The sequence below is a fragment of the Anastrepha ludens genome, chromosome 5 (genome assembly GCF_028408465.1).
Source record: "Anastrepha ludens isolate Willacy chromosome 5, idAnaLude1.1, whole genome shotgun sequence".
Lineage (NCBI taxonomy): Eukaryota > Metazoa > Arthropoda > Insecta > Diptera > Tephritidae > Anastrepha > Anastrepha ludens.
The window spans coordinates 122,920,056-122,939,526 of record NC_071501.1 but is presented as its reverse complement, the minus strand read 5'-3'; the positions used below and the strand labels follow the sequence as shown (position 1 = coordinate 122,939,526).

At 36.1% G+C, this 19,471-nt stretch overlaps 1 protein-coding gene across 3 annotated transcripts in view; it reads right to left on the bottom strand.

Moving 5' to 3' along the window:
• LOC128863675 (serine/threonine-protein phosphatase 6 regulatory ankyrin repeat subunit A) overlaps positions 1–19,471 on the bottom strand; it is a 79,602-nt gene that overhangs the window by 31,251 nt on the left and 28,880 nt on the right. For all 3 annotated transcript variants that reach the window (XM_054102954.1, XM_054102955.1, XM_054102953.1), the window contains exon 3: positions 14,040–14,141. In XM_054102954.1, the coding sequence (XP_053958929.1) occupies positions 14,040–14,141 (102 nt within the window). The remainder of the gene's footprint in view (positions 1–14,039; positions 14,142–19,471) is intronic.

Below are 19,471 nucleotides of genomic sequence, written 5' to 3'. Positions count from 1 at the left end.
AATTAAATAATATAGAAAAACAATAAAAGCAAAAAGCGGGAAGGAAACGGAAATCGTAGTAGTATGGTGTGCCGTTAGACGTTAGACATGTCATTCAATATAATTTACGACAACCAAATCGACTTACAGTAGTACCTCGTTCAATAAAACGTGAGTGAGTGGAATGTTTGTCTGCTTAGGAAATGCTTAACCCACTTAACTAAATAATTAACTTCATATATAATATATAAACTTTTTCAAGTGCCAGAATTTAACTTTTTCACCAATTTGTGGTGTGCGTCCAGATTTTCTCCACAAATAGGGAAAACTTCAATTTATTGTCAGATGCGTTTTTTTTTTTGCAGCTGTTTCATATCAGCATAAAAGCACGCGGAGGTTTGCTGATGCCTGCCGTAGAACGGCTGCTATTAGAAAAAAAAGGTTTTTATAATAATTTTATGTTTCATGTTTCCCACGGGTCTTTGAGTCCGGATCGCGCCGAATGGTAGTCACGCAACTGTGTCGCTCGGTCTGGCGACCACTGAACTGTGGCATACAAGTCAACTTGTTTTGTTATATAGAAAATGTTGTATGTACGAAAAAATAGAAATTTCATATAATAAACCTGCATACTCAGCTTTTCAATTTCCCATTATTTAAACTTTTTAAAGGACTTTAAAGTTTCAAAGTACTAAATTTTCAAAGAATTTTCTTCAATATCATGAAGAAATGAAAGATGTGCAGTAGGGCGGGTCGATTTAAAAATCGCTCATTGCTCTGTGAAAATCGTATTCTAGGGACCAAAATAAGAAACTTTGCCGAAGGAACCATACCTCTAAAACGAATTCTGATGTCCCCCAATTTGGGTCGAACGAAAAATCCCACTTTGACCCATTTGAGTGCTCCAATCGAGTCCAAATGTATGACCGACCCCACTAACTTTGGACGGCCGATCCACCCATGACAGTGGCACACCCCCTGGAACTCCCCTGGGAGGTTCCCCATACAATCATTTCAAAATATCACATTTTTGGCCTTTACATGAGAAAAGAAACTAAAAAGTTCGACCCAAATTGGGGGACATCAGAATTCGTTTTAGAGGTATGCTTCCTTCGGCAAAGTTTCTTATTTTGATCCCTAGAATATGATTTTCACAGAGCAATGGGCGATTTTTTTACCTCCCCACAAATCGACCCGGCCTAATGTGCAGTCTTGTCTTTGCCGGGGCAATACAGTTGCACAAGATATGCTCGGTGGTTTCATCATCCTCCAGACACAGTCTATATTCTGTTTCATTCCGAATTTTTGGTGAATTTTCGAGGAACGGTAATTTAAGTAAAAGTGACTCCTTAGCTAGGAAGGGCTCTGGGCCAAAGAAGTTGGCCTCCCTTCTGCAGCCATCAAAGCCACGGTTAGCAAATGGATTACTACAACCCACAAGCAAGCTTGGTAGGCTGAGAGAGGCTACAGATGGACTAAACTGATGTAACCTGTCATGTCCGATCGACTGCCATTAAGCAGAAGGGAGTGCAGACGGCTGGTTGGTCAGATGACGGGCCACTTTCTGTGGGCGACGCACATGGAAAAGGTAGGCATCTCAGACAGCGGACTCTACCCAGCTTGTGAAGAGGAGGATGAGACGGCGGACCACTTCCTGTGCATCTGCGCCGCCTTCGTTTGAATCAGGTTTGAGGTCTTTGGCACTGATGTCTTAAGAAGCTACCACCTTGGCTCCTTGGCACCACAAGATCTACTCAGATTTCTTCGGAGATGGAGTAGATTTAAAGAAAACTAAAAGGGAATCCAAGTGTAGTCCAATGGACTTAATTAATGTCTGAGAGCTGCACTTGCTAGTTGTCCCGACAAAAAAAATCTCTCTGAAAAACTATTATTTTCCTGATGTCTACTGATGCCTTTCCTGGTGTAGATAAAAAGTTGTATAAGCATTTTCGCTTGACGGAGTTCTTGTATAATTCTTTGAGTAACCATCAGAGATCCACCGCCAACATTTCTTTTCGAAAATATCTTGGTTCTGAACGCAAATCTCTCCAATACTTACTACACCCATCCGAACCATCTAAGTTAAATTTCTTTTCATCAGAAGAGATAATCTTAAAAATAAAATTTGTATACTTTAGAAATCTTATAAATTTTTGAAAAGCTGTTTTATTTATTTTAGACTACCAGATTCCACGATTTACATTAAAACGAGCGAAGATTTTCCGTCTCATTTTGTGGTCACTGGTGAATTTAAGAGCAGGCTTCATTTTAGAGAACTTAATACTCCTCGAATGCTTTAAAACTCAACTTAGAGTAGCCCGAGGAACAGTGAGTTCACATTCAGCCTGTTAGGAAAATGCAAAAAACTAGATATGCAGCATAACTACTTAAGATCTATAGTTTTACGTACATTCGTCTTATATTTCATAATCATATTTTTCCTCCATAAATTTTACTATCGCATGATGACATTGAATAAGCCGCGCGTTAGTAATATTTAAAGACGAAAGTCCAAGTTACCATAGGCCATTGATTTAGGCAGCGCTCATTCGAATCATATTGAATTTTTTAGACTGTTGAGGAATTAAAACTCCTTTAAGCCAAAAAAATATTTTGGTTTTTAAATCCGAATCATTCGATCGACGATTTATCAAAAATCTTGACCATAATTTCCATCCCACCGATTTCCTTAGTATGGCTTCAGCTAATTTATTCTCTTTGCACATCTCAAATTGTGGTGGCCTCCGGTTTAAGTAGTTAAAAGCTATTAAAGACGACACCACCACGAAAATGATGGATCTCCTCAAACCATAAAAAAATTGCTCTAGCAAGCAGCGCGTGCGTGATTTTACAACAGCCGACGTTCCCTACTATAAAGTGATTACTGTACCTTCACTCGAGTATTCAAACGCTAACAACTTTTAATATTCTCACTTGAAAAACTAACACTAAAAAATCAACAAATACAAAGTTTTATAGGAGATATTTGGTATTAGCCCAGTTGGAATTTAAACTACGGAGAAAAGTTTCTGCCACATTAAATGTTAGTTCAAGAAAATTATCAAAAAGTAGAGTGAAAGTTTGCAACTTTCTCGACTATTGGAGCGAAAAGTAATAATTTGAACTTCATTGAAAATATGTAACTCGAATAGAAATTTCCTGTTCTTTGCTAAACTTTTATAAGCCCATTAAAGGTGCCGGTGAAGGTTGTGAATACGCGAGATTCTTGTGGTAAGTGAATTTTTTTTTCTTTTTTTTTGTTTTTTTTTTTTTATTGAAGCGTTATAAATATTTAAATACATTTCATTCTATTACACCTAGTTCACAACTATCAAGTAATATTATTTTATAAAATTCGACAGTATTTACAGGAAATACGTATAGGTATAACTGGAAGACAGCTGACAGAAATTTACATATATTTGTCAGTCCTCAAAAATTCTGGAACAAAATCACTTGGTTTTTTTCGTTTAAGTCTCCGGCATTGGTCATCTAAATTGGCAAGTCGCCGAGCCTCCGGGTTGGTATGTTTTTCCAGCATTTCGGCATGAGCTACAGCGTAATGTTTGACAACTTCTGATACTAATGACATCTTGAGGTCACGATGTAAATCAGTGTTCCTCACATACCATGGTGCGTTTACTGCGTTCTTTAGAAACTTGTTTTGAAGTCGTTGTATTTTTTCGATATGAATTTGTTTGGCACAGCCCCATAGCTGTATACCATAAGTCCACACAGGTTTAAATACTTGTTTATAAATTAAAAGTTTGTTTTGTATGGAAAGAGGAGACCTCCTTCCCGTAAGCCAGTTTAATTTTTGCATTTTGAGGTTTAATTCCACGTGTTTTATTTTAACGTGCTCTTTCCAGCATCTTTGGCATCAAGCGTCATTCCTAAGTACTTCGCCGTATTGGAGTAAGGAATTTTCTTGCCAGAAATATATACAGGATGATATTGAATTTTTTTGTTTGTAAAATCCACTTGAAGTGACTTGGCTTCATTAAGTTTTATACGCCACTTTGTAGTCCATTCGGTGATTTTGTTAACATCTTCCTGAAGTTTGCGAGAGGACTGTGTCTCATCGTCTCCAATTGCTAAAATGCACGTATCGTCAGCAAAGGTAGCTATAGTGGTAGTCTCAGAGACCGGTAGGTCAGATGTGAAAAGCACGTAAAGTAAAGGGCCAAGGATACTGCCTTGTGGAACCCCGGCTTTAATTCGCTTTAGGCTTGAATAAGAGCTATCGCACTTGATCCTGAAATATCTGTTATTTAGATACGAAGTAAATAGGTCCGAAAACTCTCTTGGAAGCAAGTTTTAATTTTATGGAGTAGTCCGTCATGCCATACTTCGTCGAAGGCCTGAGCAACATCGAGAAATATGGAAGAGCACACTTTTTTCTTTTCGATTGCTTCTTCTATCACATTTGTGATCCTATGCACTTGTTCGATTGTTGAGTGCTTTGCTCGAAATCCGAACTGGTGCGTAGGAATAAGGCGTTTGTTTTCAATCAAAGGCTTTAACCGCTGCAGAATTATTTTTTTGAGTAGTTTGGACATTAAAGGTAGCAAGGAGATCGGACGTTATGATGACACTTCTTGAGGACTTTTGCCAGGTGTTGGTATCATTATTACCTCTGAAATTTTCCAGTACGTTGGCACATATTTTAGCTTAAGGCATGCATTTATAATTTTTGTTAGCTTAATCAATGTTTTCTGAGGAATATTATTTAAGGTTTCAGCGGTGATAAGATCGAAGCCGGGTGCTTTTTTAGATTTCAGGAGATTTATTTCATGCTTCATCTCTGCAGGCGAAGACAAACAGAACTGGTTTTCAGCTTGATGAATATTTGTAAGCAATGGTGCATGATGTGCTTCATGAGGCTTAAATGTTTTTCCTAAGTGATCAGCAAAGACTTCCGTTTTTTCAATATCGCTCTTAGCCCACAAGCCATTGGGTTTTTTAATTGGAGGGTTTTGTATAGTTGGTCTTTTCAGGTATTTTGTAGATTTCCATAGGGAGTAGTCAGTATTTTTATCCGCTGTTAGTTCCTGTATATAGTGATTGAAGGATACATTTTTTAGTTTATTCATTTCTTCTCTTAAATGTTGAGTCATTTTATTTAACAAAGTTTTTAGCGATGGTTGTCGTGTTCGTTGCCACTTTTTTCTTAACTTCCTTTTTTCGGCGATAAGGGAAAATATTTCATTTGTATAACGAAGTCCAGCTTGTTTTGCTGTTTGAGTTGGTGTGCTATACCATGCGGCATTTTAGATTTGTTGGGTAAGCAATAATACTTCTTCATCAATTTCATTATGTGACGAGAGAGAAAAACAAAATATTTCAACGTTTTGATTAAGCGTATATTTGAAATACTCCCAATCAGTAAACTTGTTCGTCAGAGTAGGCGCTTGTTGTTTAAATTCAATGCCTTCACTTAGTTTTAAATATATGGGTGAATGATCTGAATTAAAGTCTGTTCCTTCATATACTAGCAAGGATTTAAGTTAATTAGTTCTGGAGTTTTATTTTGGTCTGTTCGCCAATAAGTAGGTTTGCCGGTGGAGATAAATTCACACCCAGTTTCTCTTGCAGCTTTATAGAGCTCACGACCTTTAGTTGTTGTGAGTCTCTAGCCCCAATGAACGTGTTTTGCATTGAAGCCTCCTCCTATTATGAGTCTCTCCATATGCTTTTGAAGTAGTTGTTTATACTGCTCTGATTCGATATTATGTCGTGGAGCACTATATAACGCAGTTTAGCATATTCCGTTCGTTTCGACATTTATTGCTATGCTAGTGGATTGAAATTCTTCAAGGCAAACTTTTTCTGTTTTAATATATCGTATACTATTTTTAACCAGAATTGCACTTCCTCCTCTGGCGTTGTTTAAAAGGTGATTTGTATAATAAGTGCTGTAATTTTTCATCTTTGCATATGTGTGGGTTGTTAAGTGAGTTTCTGATATAAGGCACACATCTACTTTTTCTATTTAAAGAACTAGTTCCAATTCGTTCACATGTTTTGTTAATCCGTTCACATTCCATGTCGTAATTCGAAGTGATTTCTCCATTCTTATAAATTTTTATTTGCGAGCTTTTCTAGTCGCTCCAGACGTTTTTCCAGAGATTTATAAAAAGTTTCTTGCGAAAGAATTTGGGAAAGTGTATCATTACTATTGTTTCCATTGTTTCGAGATTTGGGTATATTTTCTCTTGCAATATCTGCATATGTTTTTGTTTGTGCTGTTTGGGCTTCAGAGCTGCGTCTATTTTCAGTGTATTTAACAAAATCATTTCCACGGTTAGCTGAATTAGTTGGAGCTATTTTTGTCTTACTGTCTGATATCTTTTGTAGTTTCTTTGCTACCAGGCATCCTCTGTAGTTTTCCGGATGTTCCTCCCCACAATTACAGCACTTGGGCATTCGTGTATCTGGTTTCGTGCAACTAACAGTAGCATGTTTGCCTGCACATTTTACGTGTCGAGGTGGCTTGCAACAATAGTTCTTTGTGTGGCCGAAAGATTGGCAAGTTTTGCATTGGGGTATCATTCTAGATGGCTTAAGAGGCTCAATTTTGACAATCGAACCCAAGATTTTTGTAATTTCGTAAATTTTTTTAATATCCTCCTTACATTTAAAGGATAGTATAAACATGTTTAATGGCTCTTTGGTTTTCCACTTTAGTTTATTTATTGCATTTGTTATTTCAAACCAATGTTCTTTAAGATCTGATATTATAGATACTGGGTCACATGTAGGTTCTGGGATGTAGGTTCTTTACTATAACTTTAATTTCTTTTGTTTGTTTATTTTCATAGGAGTGCCACGGCATATTTGCCGTAGTTAAGAACGACGTTACTTTTCGATAATCCAAGCTGTTAGTTAGATTGAGTTTGTGAACGTTATTGTTTTCAAGTTTAATACAAAAATCATTTTCTACTTGGTTTTTAATATCATTATACAATTTCTGATAATTGACCACACCTGCTATCATTATTGGTGGTGGTCGACGTTCCTTTGGTACCGAATTTATATGCAAAGATTTTATTTCGTTTTGATCTGCGGTTTTGGAGATTGGTAAAGATGGCAAAATTTCGGGTAATGTGTCTGCTTTGCGCTTCTTGCTTGGGCGCCTTTTCTTAAGAATCCAATCAGTTTCACGTGCTAATTCCTCTTCGTCGGTATGAAATTCTTCCATTATTTTTGGATGCACTTGAGCTGGCTCTTGACTTTTACATAATTTAATATTTTCATTTTGTAATTGTAAATTTTGTTGCAAACAGCTGATTTGCAGTAAATTTATTGTCCTATCAGCAATTGAGTGATTTTGTGTTGAAGATAGCGCAATAGCGAATAAAAAGTTTTCAAAAGTTTTCGTTTCACTATTAAGTGTTGAAAACCCGATTGCAGCAATTAAATTTTTTTTCGAGGCGATAGGACTCGCGAAAGCGGCACGCTTGGGGCGAACCTTAGGTGACTTGCGCGCTTATAGACCGAACTTTTCGTGATTCCAACCGGAGTCTTTTTCTAACACGTCCACTCGGTAAGAAATTTGATTTTCAATCGCGAGATTCTTGTGGTAAGTGAATAAATTAATTTACTGCTTTAATTTAGCGCCATTTTCAGTGCACGAAACAAAAAACTATGAAGTTTTTAAAATGAAGTGGAAAAAGAGTTGGACAATTTTCATGATATTTATTGTTTTATTTATATTTTCACTGTTAAAAATGGAAAATATTTGAAATAGAAATTCCAAAAAATTAAAAAATGGAAAATATAACATTAAAAAAAAAATATAAAGTATAAAAAAATATAATATAAAATATAAAATATATTAGACATAAAAAAATTTTAAAAATATACAAAATAAATTAATTAAAAAAAATATAATATATAAAAAAATATGAAGTATAAAAAAATGTAAAATATAAAATATAAGAAATAAAAAAATATGAAATATAAAAAATTTAAAATATAAAATATATAAAATGAAAAAAAGTATAAAATATAAAAAATAAAAAAAAATAAAAAATTTAAAATATAAAATATAAAAAATATATAATATAAAAAATGAGACAAAAATATGAGATATAAAAAATATTAGACATAAAAAAATATAAAATATTAAAAAATATGAAATATTAAAAAATGTAAAATTTAAAAAATATTAAACATAAAGAAATTTAAAATATATAAAATAAATTAAATAATTTAAAAAAGAAAAATATAAAATAATATGAATTATTAAAAAATGTAAAATATAACAAAATAGAAAATATAAAATATAAACCAAAAATATGAAATATAAAAAAATTTAAAATATAAAAAATATAAAATATAAAAAAAAAATAAAATATAAAAAAATATTAAATATAAAAAATATAAAATATAAAAAATATGAAATGTAAAAAAATATATAATATATTATAAAAAAAATAAATTGTTCTTCCTTCAGACTAAAACTCAGTTTCGAAAGTTTTTCCACCAACAAATATCGATTTCTTACTGGTTAGCAATCAACACCGCAGAAGTGGTTGGAAAAGCTGAAAACCGTACAGGCGTATTTTTGAATGACATATTACCGATATTTCATGACGTTCAACCCATTTTCAAATGCATAGCTCAAGCTTACATATTTCTACCTATATGTAGTTGTTGTTGTACAGGCATTGTTTGAAGCAACAGACAATGCACTATTCCCATTACTTCACAAATCTGTATAAGCATTTCGTACTTCGCTGAAATTACTGCACCCCAAAGCAGTCGCTGGTGGTTGCCCACAAGAATTTTTGCTTAGTTACCGAAAATTTGTTTATTTTCTGAAATTTTTTTTTGTCTTATTTTTTTATTGCTTCTACATTCAGAGGCAAGTAATATCCGACGCAAACGATAATTGTGGGCGTTAACGCTAATCCAAGTAAATATCTCACGATTCGTAACAACTTGCAACGACAACTAAGTGTGGTAGTGACAAGCGCTGATAGCTGAGAATATATACCCATTCGATTTATGCCCGATAAAGTATCACATTTGGCAAATTTAATTGATAGACGGCGCTACATGCGCCTTAAAATATAGAATAAAAAAAATAAAAAAATTAAAAATATAAAATAAAATCATTTTCGCAACAGCATTAAAGCATGTAAACAAACTTAAATACTTAAACATTTATTCGTGTTCCATTTACGCGAAATTCGTCCTTCAATTCCGCCCAACGCTTGCGCCCATCAACGTTCGGCATTGCGTATAAGTAACAAATCAATCATCCTAATAAAAGGCCTGCCTATTTTCTAAATTTTTTGTTCTTTCTTCAAAGTGCAAAATCCGTGCCAATATTTAAGTAATCACAATCAGTTGACCTTCACCATTCCTGCTGCAATTAAGCATTTGCGAGAGTGGCGGTCAAGTATGTGAAAGTTGCACGCCACTTTGGTATTAGAAGGCGCTGGAAAGCGCAGCAGAGAACGGCAGGCGCGCAACAGGAAATTTCATGTAGTCACATATTGGTCTCATATGCATGTGCATATGTAGGTGTGTAAGTGCACGTGTGAGTGCCGAGTGGTCTTGCATGCAGCTGTGTGCCTTCTTGAGCAAAGTTGCTTTTGTTTGCTGCGCCACCTGTCAGCTGCTGCTGATCCACTTCGCATGTGCAGCAATGCGACTTGACCTTTACGGTTGTGAGCATGCAGGAATTTCTAACGTGATTACTTGCATGTATGTATATATGTATGTGCATCCAATATTTTAATTAAGATTGGCTAAGTTTTCTTGACATCCGCACTGTTTTAGATAAGCATTTGAAGGGTCGTGAAATTTGTTGCAATTTCAGTGATTTTTAGCACGCCATTACTTTACTTTTTTTATGTATTTTATATGAAAACTAAATGCGCTTTGCTGGATATTATGTATCGGATGTTTTTTTAGCTGCATGAGAACTAACAACATCTCTAACTTTGGTTTGACAGTTGAGAATGGCGAACTGTGGTGATGTTTTTATTCAGGTTTCGCAAGTCGTCACGAATCGTTTAATACCAGAACAATGCTTCAAAATTGTGAAAATTTACTTTGAAAAAAAATCTCTTCTTGATTCTCATAAAGCAGTGGCGGCACCATCGATCACTTTTTTTATTCTACGGGCGTTTTACATGCTTCAAGGCATCATCGTCCTTATTTCTTCCGACTGAGAAAGGAGCTGCCATTACGGTGAATGCTATCGAGTCACGCTGACTAAATTTTTGTTTCCAAAAATTTATCAGTTTAACACCGACGACATATGGTTCCAACAGTTTATTGCAATATTCAAGCCACCATTGACACCATACGGCCAGATTAATTGGAAAAAGTTGTACGGCGGATATATGCTGCTCATTTTATATTTCCATGAAATTATCTATACCTTGTAATAAAAGAAATTCATTCCATTAATATTACTGTGCTGTATTATCGTTTTAATTTCTCGAGCTCTTGGAAAATATCCGGTATTATCATTTTAAGTTAAGGCAGTGGCGTATGCGGATCACATAGTGGCCATGGCGTCAGCAATGTTTCCAGCAATAATCAGTGAGATCATGGATGAAGCTCTGAGACTGCTCAGCAATTAGGCCACAGACTGTGGTTTAAGTGTTAACCCGAGTAGAACTGAACTGAGGCTATTCACTGAGAAAACAAAGATACCAAGCGTTAATCTCATAAGATTAAAGTCTTACGCTAGTCCAACAAGCACACTTGTTAAACTTTCCAAACTCAGCTGGAGGTTCAATTTACATAGAACACAGAGTGAAGAAAGCTAATATAGCACTTTACATGTGTAAGAGAATGTTGGATAAGAAATGGGATCTTCAACCAAACCTCTCCAAATGGTCCTACACAACCATTGTAAGTCTGATACTAATATACACGGCACTAGGCAGGTGGCCCGCTATAGAAAAGAAATGCATGTAAACCAAGCTAAACAAGGAACAAAGATCAGCGTGTATTCCAACCACAGGAGCTCTTAGCATCAGTCCTACAGAAGCGCTTAACGTACTAACACAATCTCTACATGCAGCGCGGTGAGAGTCAGGATATAGAAAGCTGGACAACAAGATCGTATGATCACAGCAAGACTCTCCTACAGGGGCCCTCACTGTTCAAAAACAAAATCAGGCTTCACAATCCCCGACCTTAAGTTCAAGAAAGACTGAATGGCACGTGCGGAGTCGGAGCCGCTCAACTTACCCAAATCCATTCGACTTCCTGACTATGCCAGCGTGTTTCAGGCAGAACTATTAGCAATCAGGGAAGTTTGCAAATCACTCAAATACTACAAAGAAATTGGTACAAAAGTAGTTATCTTTTCAGATAGTCAAGCAACTATCAAGGCCTTAGATTCAAATTCTATTTCATCCAAACTAGTTTTACAGTGTAGAGGGGAACTAGAATTGCTGGGTAATTGGCTTTAAATTACTCTGATAGGGTCCCCGGTCATAGCTTATGAGCGATAGATGGTACTGAGATAGTGGATAAGCTATCAAGAAACGGTTCGGCACTAGACATAACTGAGGCGGTGGCAGTTGCTACCCCATTCAACACAATAAAAACATCCATTATATATATATATATATATGTATATATATATGTATATATATATATATATACAATTGGTGCGTACACCCTTTTGGGTGTTTGGCCGGGCTCCTCCTCCTATTAGTGGTGTGCGTCTTGATGTTGTTCCATTGCTTCACACTAATATGTTTTAGCCAAAAGAAGGTGGAAGCAATTAACTATGTGCACCACAACAAGAAAAACATGGCCGTCGTACAACATCCAGAGTACGAATTACCTGTTAGGATGCTCTCGCCCAAGTATTTCACGTATCACTGCAACCTTTATAGGTCATAGGATGGTAGGGATCTTGCAGCCAGACTTAATCTTCCTTTCAATCCCATCTGTAGAAAGAAAGTCCTTTTCACTACCCTTTACAAACTAAAGCAAGACTTCGCTCTTTCGGTAAGCCTTTCCTACAGCAATTTATTGAAATCTCAGGCGTAGAGATACAAAGTTTGCTGCTATAGTTGGATCTCACGAAATGGACCTGACTCAAACAAAAAAAAGCAAACATCACACGAGAACAGTGGTAGTAAAACGGCGCTAGTCACTAATTAAGATTATTTTAATAGAAACACTCATTTCAAGTTTTCAAGCTATTGAAAAAAATACCATTTACATGACCATGCAAATTTTGGTGTTTTACGCTTCAGAATTTTGTTTGATATAAAAAAAATTTTAAAGTTTTTAAGTTTTTTATTTATAATTTTATACTTTTTTTATGAAAGAAGAAACATTTTTTAATATATTGTATTTTTTATTTTTTTATGCAAGAAAAAAATTTTTTTTTCTCATTTTTTTAAATAAAAAAAATTGCCCGTTTCGCCAGGAGCGCTTTGAAAATTACCACTGAATTTGCATAGCAAAAATGCACTTTTCCGTATATTTTATAGAAAATACTTACATATTGTCAGACATCATTTAATATCTCTCCACAAACGTGTAAAAACCCCAAATTATAAAAATAAATGAATAGACAAGTTTTTTTTTTTTGAGCCATCCTAATATACATATACATATGTATATGTACATTAGGGCGATTACATTTTTTTCGACATAGTTTCTGGTAGATTCGGATTCAGAAAATTATAAGAAAAAAGTCTATTAGAGCATATCTCTAAAGTCAATTTCGAGCCCTCCAAACTAGTAAAGTAGCTATGTTTAGTGAATACGAAGAATTAATACTCAAGCCGGCGCTACAAAGCAAATTATTTTAATTGTTTAATAGGGAAAGAGTTTGTGTAAGTGTTTTCGTATATAAATAATACAAAAATTTGTATCTTTACTTTAATTCAGAAAACAGTGAACGTCAACATCATTGAGTCTCTGAATTCTCTACAATAAATTTTTTTGGTCAGTTAATTTTCCATATTTCAAAAAGGACAAAAATTTACTTTCTTACAAAGCCTTAATCCCTCACGTAAATGCATCCCAACAAAAGCGGTAACAGACAAACCAACAAACAGAGCAAGTTAGTAAGTGAGCGTACCCGCTCAGAGCTTAAAAGGCGCACGCGCTCAAAGATAAACGGGGCCGATCCCCTTAGCAGCAACAGGTTTAAAGTGTCTATTATCTGGACACGCCGATTTTCAAAATCAAAAAAATCGGTCATTTGACTTTTCTCTGCTCCCAGAGTCCCTCCATAATGGTGACCATGTCCCAGGTTTTCTAGTATTCACCGCTATTTCTAACTCTGTAGACCTATTGATTCGTACAATGTGTTCCAAATTGAGAAAGGACTCGAAGCGATGGCATGCGACTTTCAGAAGTAACCCCTCTAAAATCCGGTGATCTGCTGCTTAAGGTAAACAAACGAAAAGTTGCTCAGATCTTTCTCAAAACTACGCACGTCGACACTGTCCAGTAAATATCACATTCGTCACTCAAGGCAGAATATACTCAAGAAATATCAATGACTTTACTGAAGAAGAGCCCTCAAAGGAATTTGTCTCTGAGATAGAAATCAATATAAGGAAAATTGTGAAGAAAACCGACGAGAAGTTAACAACAACTGCGATCGTAACATTTGATTGCATACGGCGACCAGAATACTTAAAGATAGGCTGGGAGAGAGTCAAAGTATAGCAGTACATCCCAAATTCCATGAGGTGTAATAGCCTGCCCCGGGTAGCTCATGCACACGAGTTGTATTATATTTGTGGAATATTTATTTCATTGTACAAATAATTTAGAAATAATAAATATTTAACATTTTCTCTAATCATAGTTGTTCACAATTAACAATTTGGTTTTAACCTTTTTACTTTGAACACAAAGTGCTTGCTCTTTAATTTCTATCTTCCTAGCCTTCTCCCAAATTTGGGGAACTCGAAATTGACTTATAAGACTATTTTCTCATAATTTTAAGTAGCATCCGAATCTGCTTGACCGATGCCGGGCAGAATTACTCCATACAAATTGACCTACTCTAATATAAACCTTTTTTTTTTTAGTTTCTTAAGAATACTTACGCCACCCGTGGAGTACGGATCCACTCCACGTTTATTCAGCAACAGCTTGACGACATCCTCACGCGAGTACATCGACGCGATATGCAACACATTGTAATTGTCCTGTAATTAAGAGCGAAAGGAAGGTGAATGACTATAAATGCGTTTGACATTCAAAACAAAAAAAGAAACAAGCATAGCGATTTCAATTTCATTTTCAATCAGCTAATAGTTAATAAAATACCTTTGCTAAATGTGCTGTAAAGAAAATGATGAAAAAAAAACATTTTAATTTCATCATTACCACCCACAAATTGATTGTCCATTGAAGACGTTTTGCCAGTTATTGAAAACTCAAAAGGGGTTTGTTTGTATTTCATTATTTCTCTGGTGTAAACAATCCTCACGCTCACTCACACATGCTTGCGTTGACTACTTTTCTGGGCGCACCAATAACCCACACCTTCGTATTTTCTTAATGTTGTTTGGCCAATGTTTTCTGCATGCAATGAATGCATAAAATTTGACCCTGACTTTCTTTATTTCCTTTTACTCTCAAATTTACTAACGGATATTTAGTGCCGCAATTTTAACAACAAAAACTAATAGTTTGACGTCCATTTGGGTTTCTGGGTTTTAGTTCGTAGAATTCTAAACTTTTTCCATGTGAAGGTGTAAATATTTGACTTTCTTGGCACTTGTGGCGTATGAGTGACATGTAATTCGCGCAGAGACAGGCGTTGCTGTTGCGCCTAAGAAGCAGTTAAATGGCTGTTACAAAAATAACACTGGGGATGCATAAAATTAGAGTACAAATAGCCAATTCCATTAGGCTTTGCATGCAAAATTGGTAATTTGGTAAATTTGGATAATTAAAATTCAATTGCACTTCTCGGTACTGGAAGTGGAGGAATCGGATGCGTTTAGGCTAGTTTTGCACTTCCTTTTGTCGATGCCATCTCAATTGTTAAGTTAAATTTTATTTTCAATTAAAGTTGAAGGCATTAAATTTGTGATTTAATGAAAAAGAAAGAAAATTAGCGAATTTTTTTGGCTGATTTATGGCAGTAAATATATAATAATTTTATATAGCACAGAATCTAAGAATTGGAAACGACTTGACACATTGCTTTATTTAAAATTTTCAGAACTTAATTTTTAGTAAATAATTTTTTATGAATTTGTTTAGAATACTGCGATTGGCCAAGAGCTTTGCTTGTTGTAATTAAGGCAGTAAAACGCAGACGAAAAGGTCTGTTATTTAACCCAAACTACTACTCTCTTTTCTCGAATCAACGTTCAGAATGCTTGTGATTGCTTCGATAATATTAAGCAACAGCTCGAGTCTACTACCAATTTACATACATACAGCGTGCGCCATCTTTTATGTCGGTATGAAAACATTGAATAACTTTGAAAAACAAAACAACTGATTTGTATAAGTGAGGTATTTTTATTTGGTTTGGTTATTTACAATTTATTAAAACTATTTTTTGAATACAATATCAATCAATTGGCCACCTTTATTAGCAAACACAAACTGCGATATTTTTTCTGCGATTTTCATCACCTTGTCAAGCATTTCGGGTTTTATAGCGTCGATTTCGGTAAGAATGTTTGCCTTAAGCTGTCTGCGGCTTGTTGGCGTAAACCTTACTGTTCAGATAACCCCACAAACAGAAGTCCAAGGGGCTTAAGTCAGGCGATCTAGGGGCCAGTCGATATCACCTCGTTTTGACACTAGACGTCCCGGGAATTTTCGTTGCAGAAATTCAATTGTTGCATTCGCAGTGTGGCATGGTGCACCGTCTTGTTGAAACCAGTAGACGGGCAGACATAATGAACCAACATCCATCCATATCGGTTTCCATCGACCGTTTCGTTTTCTCGGTAAAAATATGACCCAATGATAGTTTTGGTGCAAAAGCCAGCCCAAACAGTAACTTTCCGGTCATGCAATGGCGTTTCATGAATATCGTGTGGATTTTCAGTTCCACAAATGCGGTAATTTAGATTATTCACGTTGCCAGAGAGGTTAATATGAACCCCGTCAGTCATTAAAATTTGCTTCCAAAAATTGGGTTCAGTGTCAACCATTCCAGCGACTGTTTGGCCGTAATCCAAGCGAAGTGAATGGTCTGTCGGCAATATTCTTTGTGTCAAATGCACTTTATACAGAAACAAATTTAAATCATCCTTTAAAATGCGACGCATTGTGGTTTCACTGACGCCAAGATGCTGAGCACGACGACGATACGACACTGTTGGTTCCTGGAGTTCAACAAGTTCATTAGAACGTCGTGGTCGTTGATGAATGGCATGTTGACGATCTTCTACTGTCCCGTGCTCAAAAAAATTCGACACCAAACGACGAATAGTATTTTCAGGCGGTGCCTGTTTGGCGCGATACTTTTTGCAACATGCGCGTTCAGTTAGAACATTAGAATGACTATTTTCGATGTATAGCGTCATATTTCAGCGCGTTGTTTCGGTGTAAAGCGATCCATGGCTGAAATCGTACTGAATTGAAGTATCGAAAACATGCATATTGAAGTCGATCGGTTGGTAAATGACAAAGTTATTCAGCTTTTACATACCGACATAAAAGATGGCGCACCCTGTATGTACATATATGGGGCGAATTTATGGTACGGAGAAGATTCGAGGACGTAACAAAATAGAATGAAGGCATATAATTGGGCATTGTTGGTAAGTCTAGTAAGTCTAAAATTTCCACTTTTCAATGATTTAAGCAATCTTCGCTCATTTAGATTTTATTATAATTTTAACTCCCCTTGACACTTGCAAAAGGGTTATCAGAAGAAGCTGGAGTTTAAAGTCACACTTTGGATGCATACTGCCATAGTAAGACCGATTATGTCAGGCACTTAATGTCGTGCTCTACCTGCTACCAATAGACTTACAACTACGACTAACTTCAGAATAAAAGAAGATGGTTTTTGAAATGCCAGGATGTTTGGTCATAGTGTTATTTTAGACAGTCAAAGACTTACTAGCAACTCATCTGTTTTTATTTCCGCTATCATAGACTTTAGAATAGAGTTTAAGGTAAAGTTCCCGCATAAGGAATGGGATTTGAATTCAATAGTCAAAGAGAATATAAATACACTGCTCACTGGCGGATCTAAGATGACTGTGTGTATTCGAAAAACTTCGTATCCTTTCAAGCAGAAGTTCTCGGGATAAGGAAAGCTTCCAGGATAATTGAAAACCATATACAAAACCTATAGAAAGTATGTATTTTTTCAGATAGTCAAACAGCAATGTTAGCTTTAAAGCCACCTATAACAAAATCATCAGACAACGCAAAGAAGAAATGAAATTGAAATTTGAATAGGTCGAGTCAAGGAACGCCAAAAGATTTGGTGGCTCCTAAAACACTCAGGCTAAAAAGTCTATTGTATTTAGAGCTCTGGAAAGAGGGTAAATAGTTAAGGAGGGAAGGAGAAAAGTATCATAGAAAGAGAGAGAATTTTCCAGATTCTTTGGCAAACCTGTAAGCATCCTCCAGTTTTAGAGAACGAATATTACTCATTCTCACGACATCGTAGCCGTGGAGTTGTCACAAAACACTTTGCAGTTATGCAACATTCTAGACCGGACCATAGCTCTTTATGTAGATTACATACATAATCGCTGATCTCATTCATGATTCCTGCAGAACTGATTCCGATTATTGGCACTGGTCCCTGTGGGGAACCGCTGATCCACAGTTGGTCAATTCATCGGCAATCTCGTTTCCTTGCACACCGGAGTGACCTGAAATCCATATAAGTACAAGCTTGTTCTGTTTTGCAACAGAATTAAGTTACTTCTTACATTTTAGAACAATTTTCGAGGTTTGCTTCGCGTTCTCCAGGGCCTTCAGTGCAGCCTGAATGTCACTGAATGCAAAGAAGAACTCAATGCTTTGGCGCACACGACAGACATCACTCTCATCTGGGTAGTTGGCCGTAAGAGCATAGAAGGAAATGAGAAGGTTGATAAATTGGCAAGACGGGAGACATCCTATAACGAATCCGAAGCAGTAGAAATAGGCTGTTCACAAAGAGTGCGCAAATGGCCAGAAGCAGGGCGTTGACCGAAGGGCCAATATGGATAGCTCCAAAATAACTAAGCAAATGTGGCCAAATTTCAACAAATCCAGAACTGAAGAGTTGTTAACAAAGCCACAAGCAGACATATTCAGAATTACGTCAACAAAAACCAGTCACTTGTCTTGGGGAGACCATGCCAGGTATGTAGATGGGGTGGCCGTATAACGACATATGCAGAAACTGCAATCAAGAAGAATCTAAGGAAATAATCCTACACTGCCTGTGTGAGTGCACAAGTCGCTTAAAGACATAGAATGTTAGGTGGATTCTCAATGAATAGCTTGAAAGGAATTGCAGACGTCATAGGCAGATTCATAGTCAAAGAAAGATGGTTCGCCTAATGAAAAGTGATGTATCAACATGGCATTCTTGTGTTAATTGGGTCTGGGCTGTGCCACTCAAACTACACCTCCACCACAACCACCACCCGCTTTCGAGAGCCACTTTTAAAATATGTTTGTATCTTTAATTTTTTGCAGCACTTATATTATTCATTATCAATTTATTTGCTCTACACACCTTTTATTTTACAATATAAGAATCCATCTGGATATATGAAGCCTCGCTGCTAAACATTCTATGCCTTCAAACGTGCACACACAAATATATTCTGTCACAAGAATATACGAAATTTATCAGGAATACTTCAATGCGTGCTTGGCAGGTCACTGAACCTTTTGGCACCTCGCGTAAAATTCGATACTCGTTTGTCTTAACTACCCAGAGTGCTTGGGTCCTCACGTTAGCGTTGTGACAAAAAAACATATACTTTATTCTTCTTCTGCTACCAACAACGCCACGCTTCACTTTGCTGCGCCTAAAAGTAGGTCAAAGCAATGCAAATATTTCGCACCCTCTGCAATAAGTTGGAGAATTTTGCGCTTCCGCTGATTTCTTTCCACTTATTTTTCACCTCTAAGCCATGTTTGTGTCTGTGAAGGCGTGCATGTGTTTGGCCCCAACTTGTGCATATGAAATACCTACTAGTTGTTGTTGGCGGCAAGCCAGAACGACCTTTCGTTTACGCTTTTCTTTAGCGCAGATTTTTCAAAGCTGAATAAAAGCTATTCCATTATTGGCCTATTAGCGTAGAGTAACGTTCAGAAATGAAGCAGGTAGTTGTGAATATAAATATTCGACTTTAAGTTGGAATGTCAGAAGTGAAATATTATCTGTCCGCTAATGAAAACATTTGCATAGATTCTTACATGGCATTCGCAATTTACGTACATAAATCGCAAGTTAGAAAAAATTTTTGTTGAAATGTGTAAGTACTTTTGCTCTTTCCACAAAGTGGATCACTCAGGGTAGGGGTTTCATGCATGTTAAGACGTT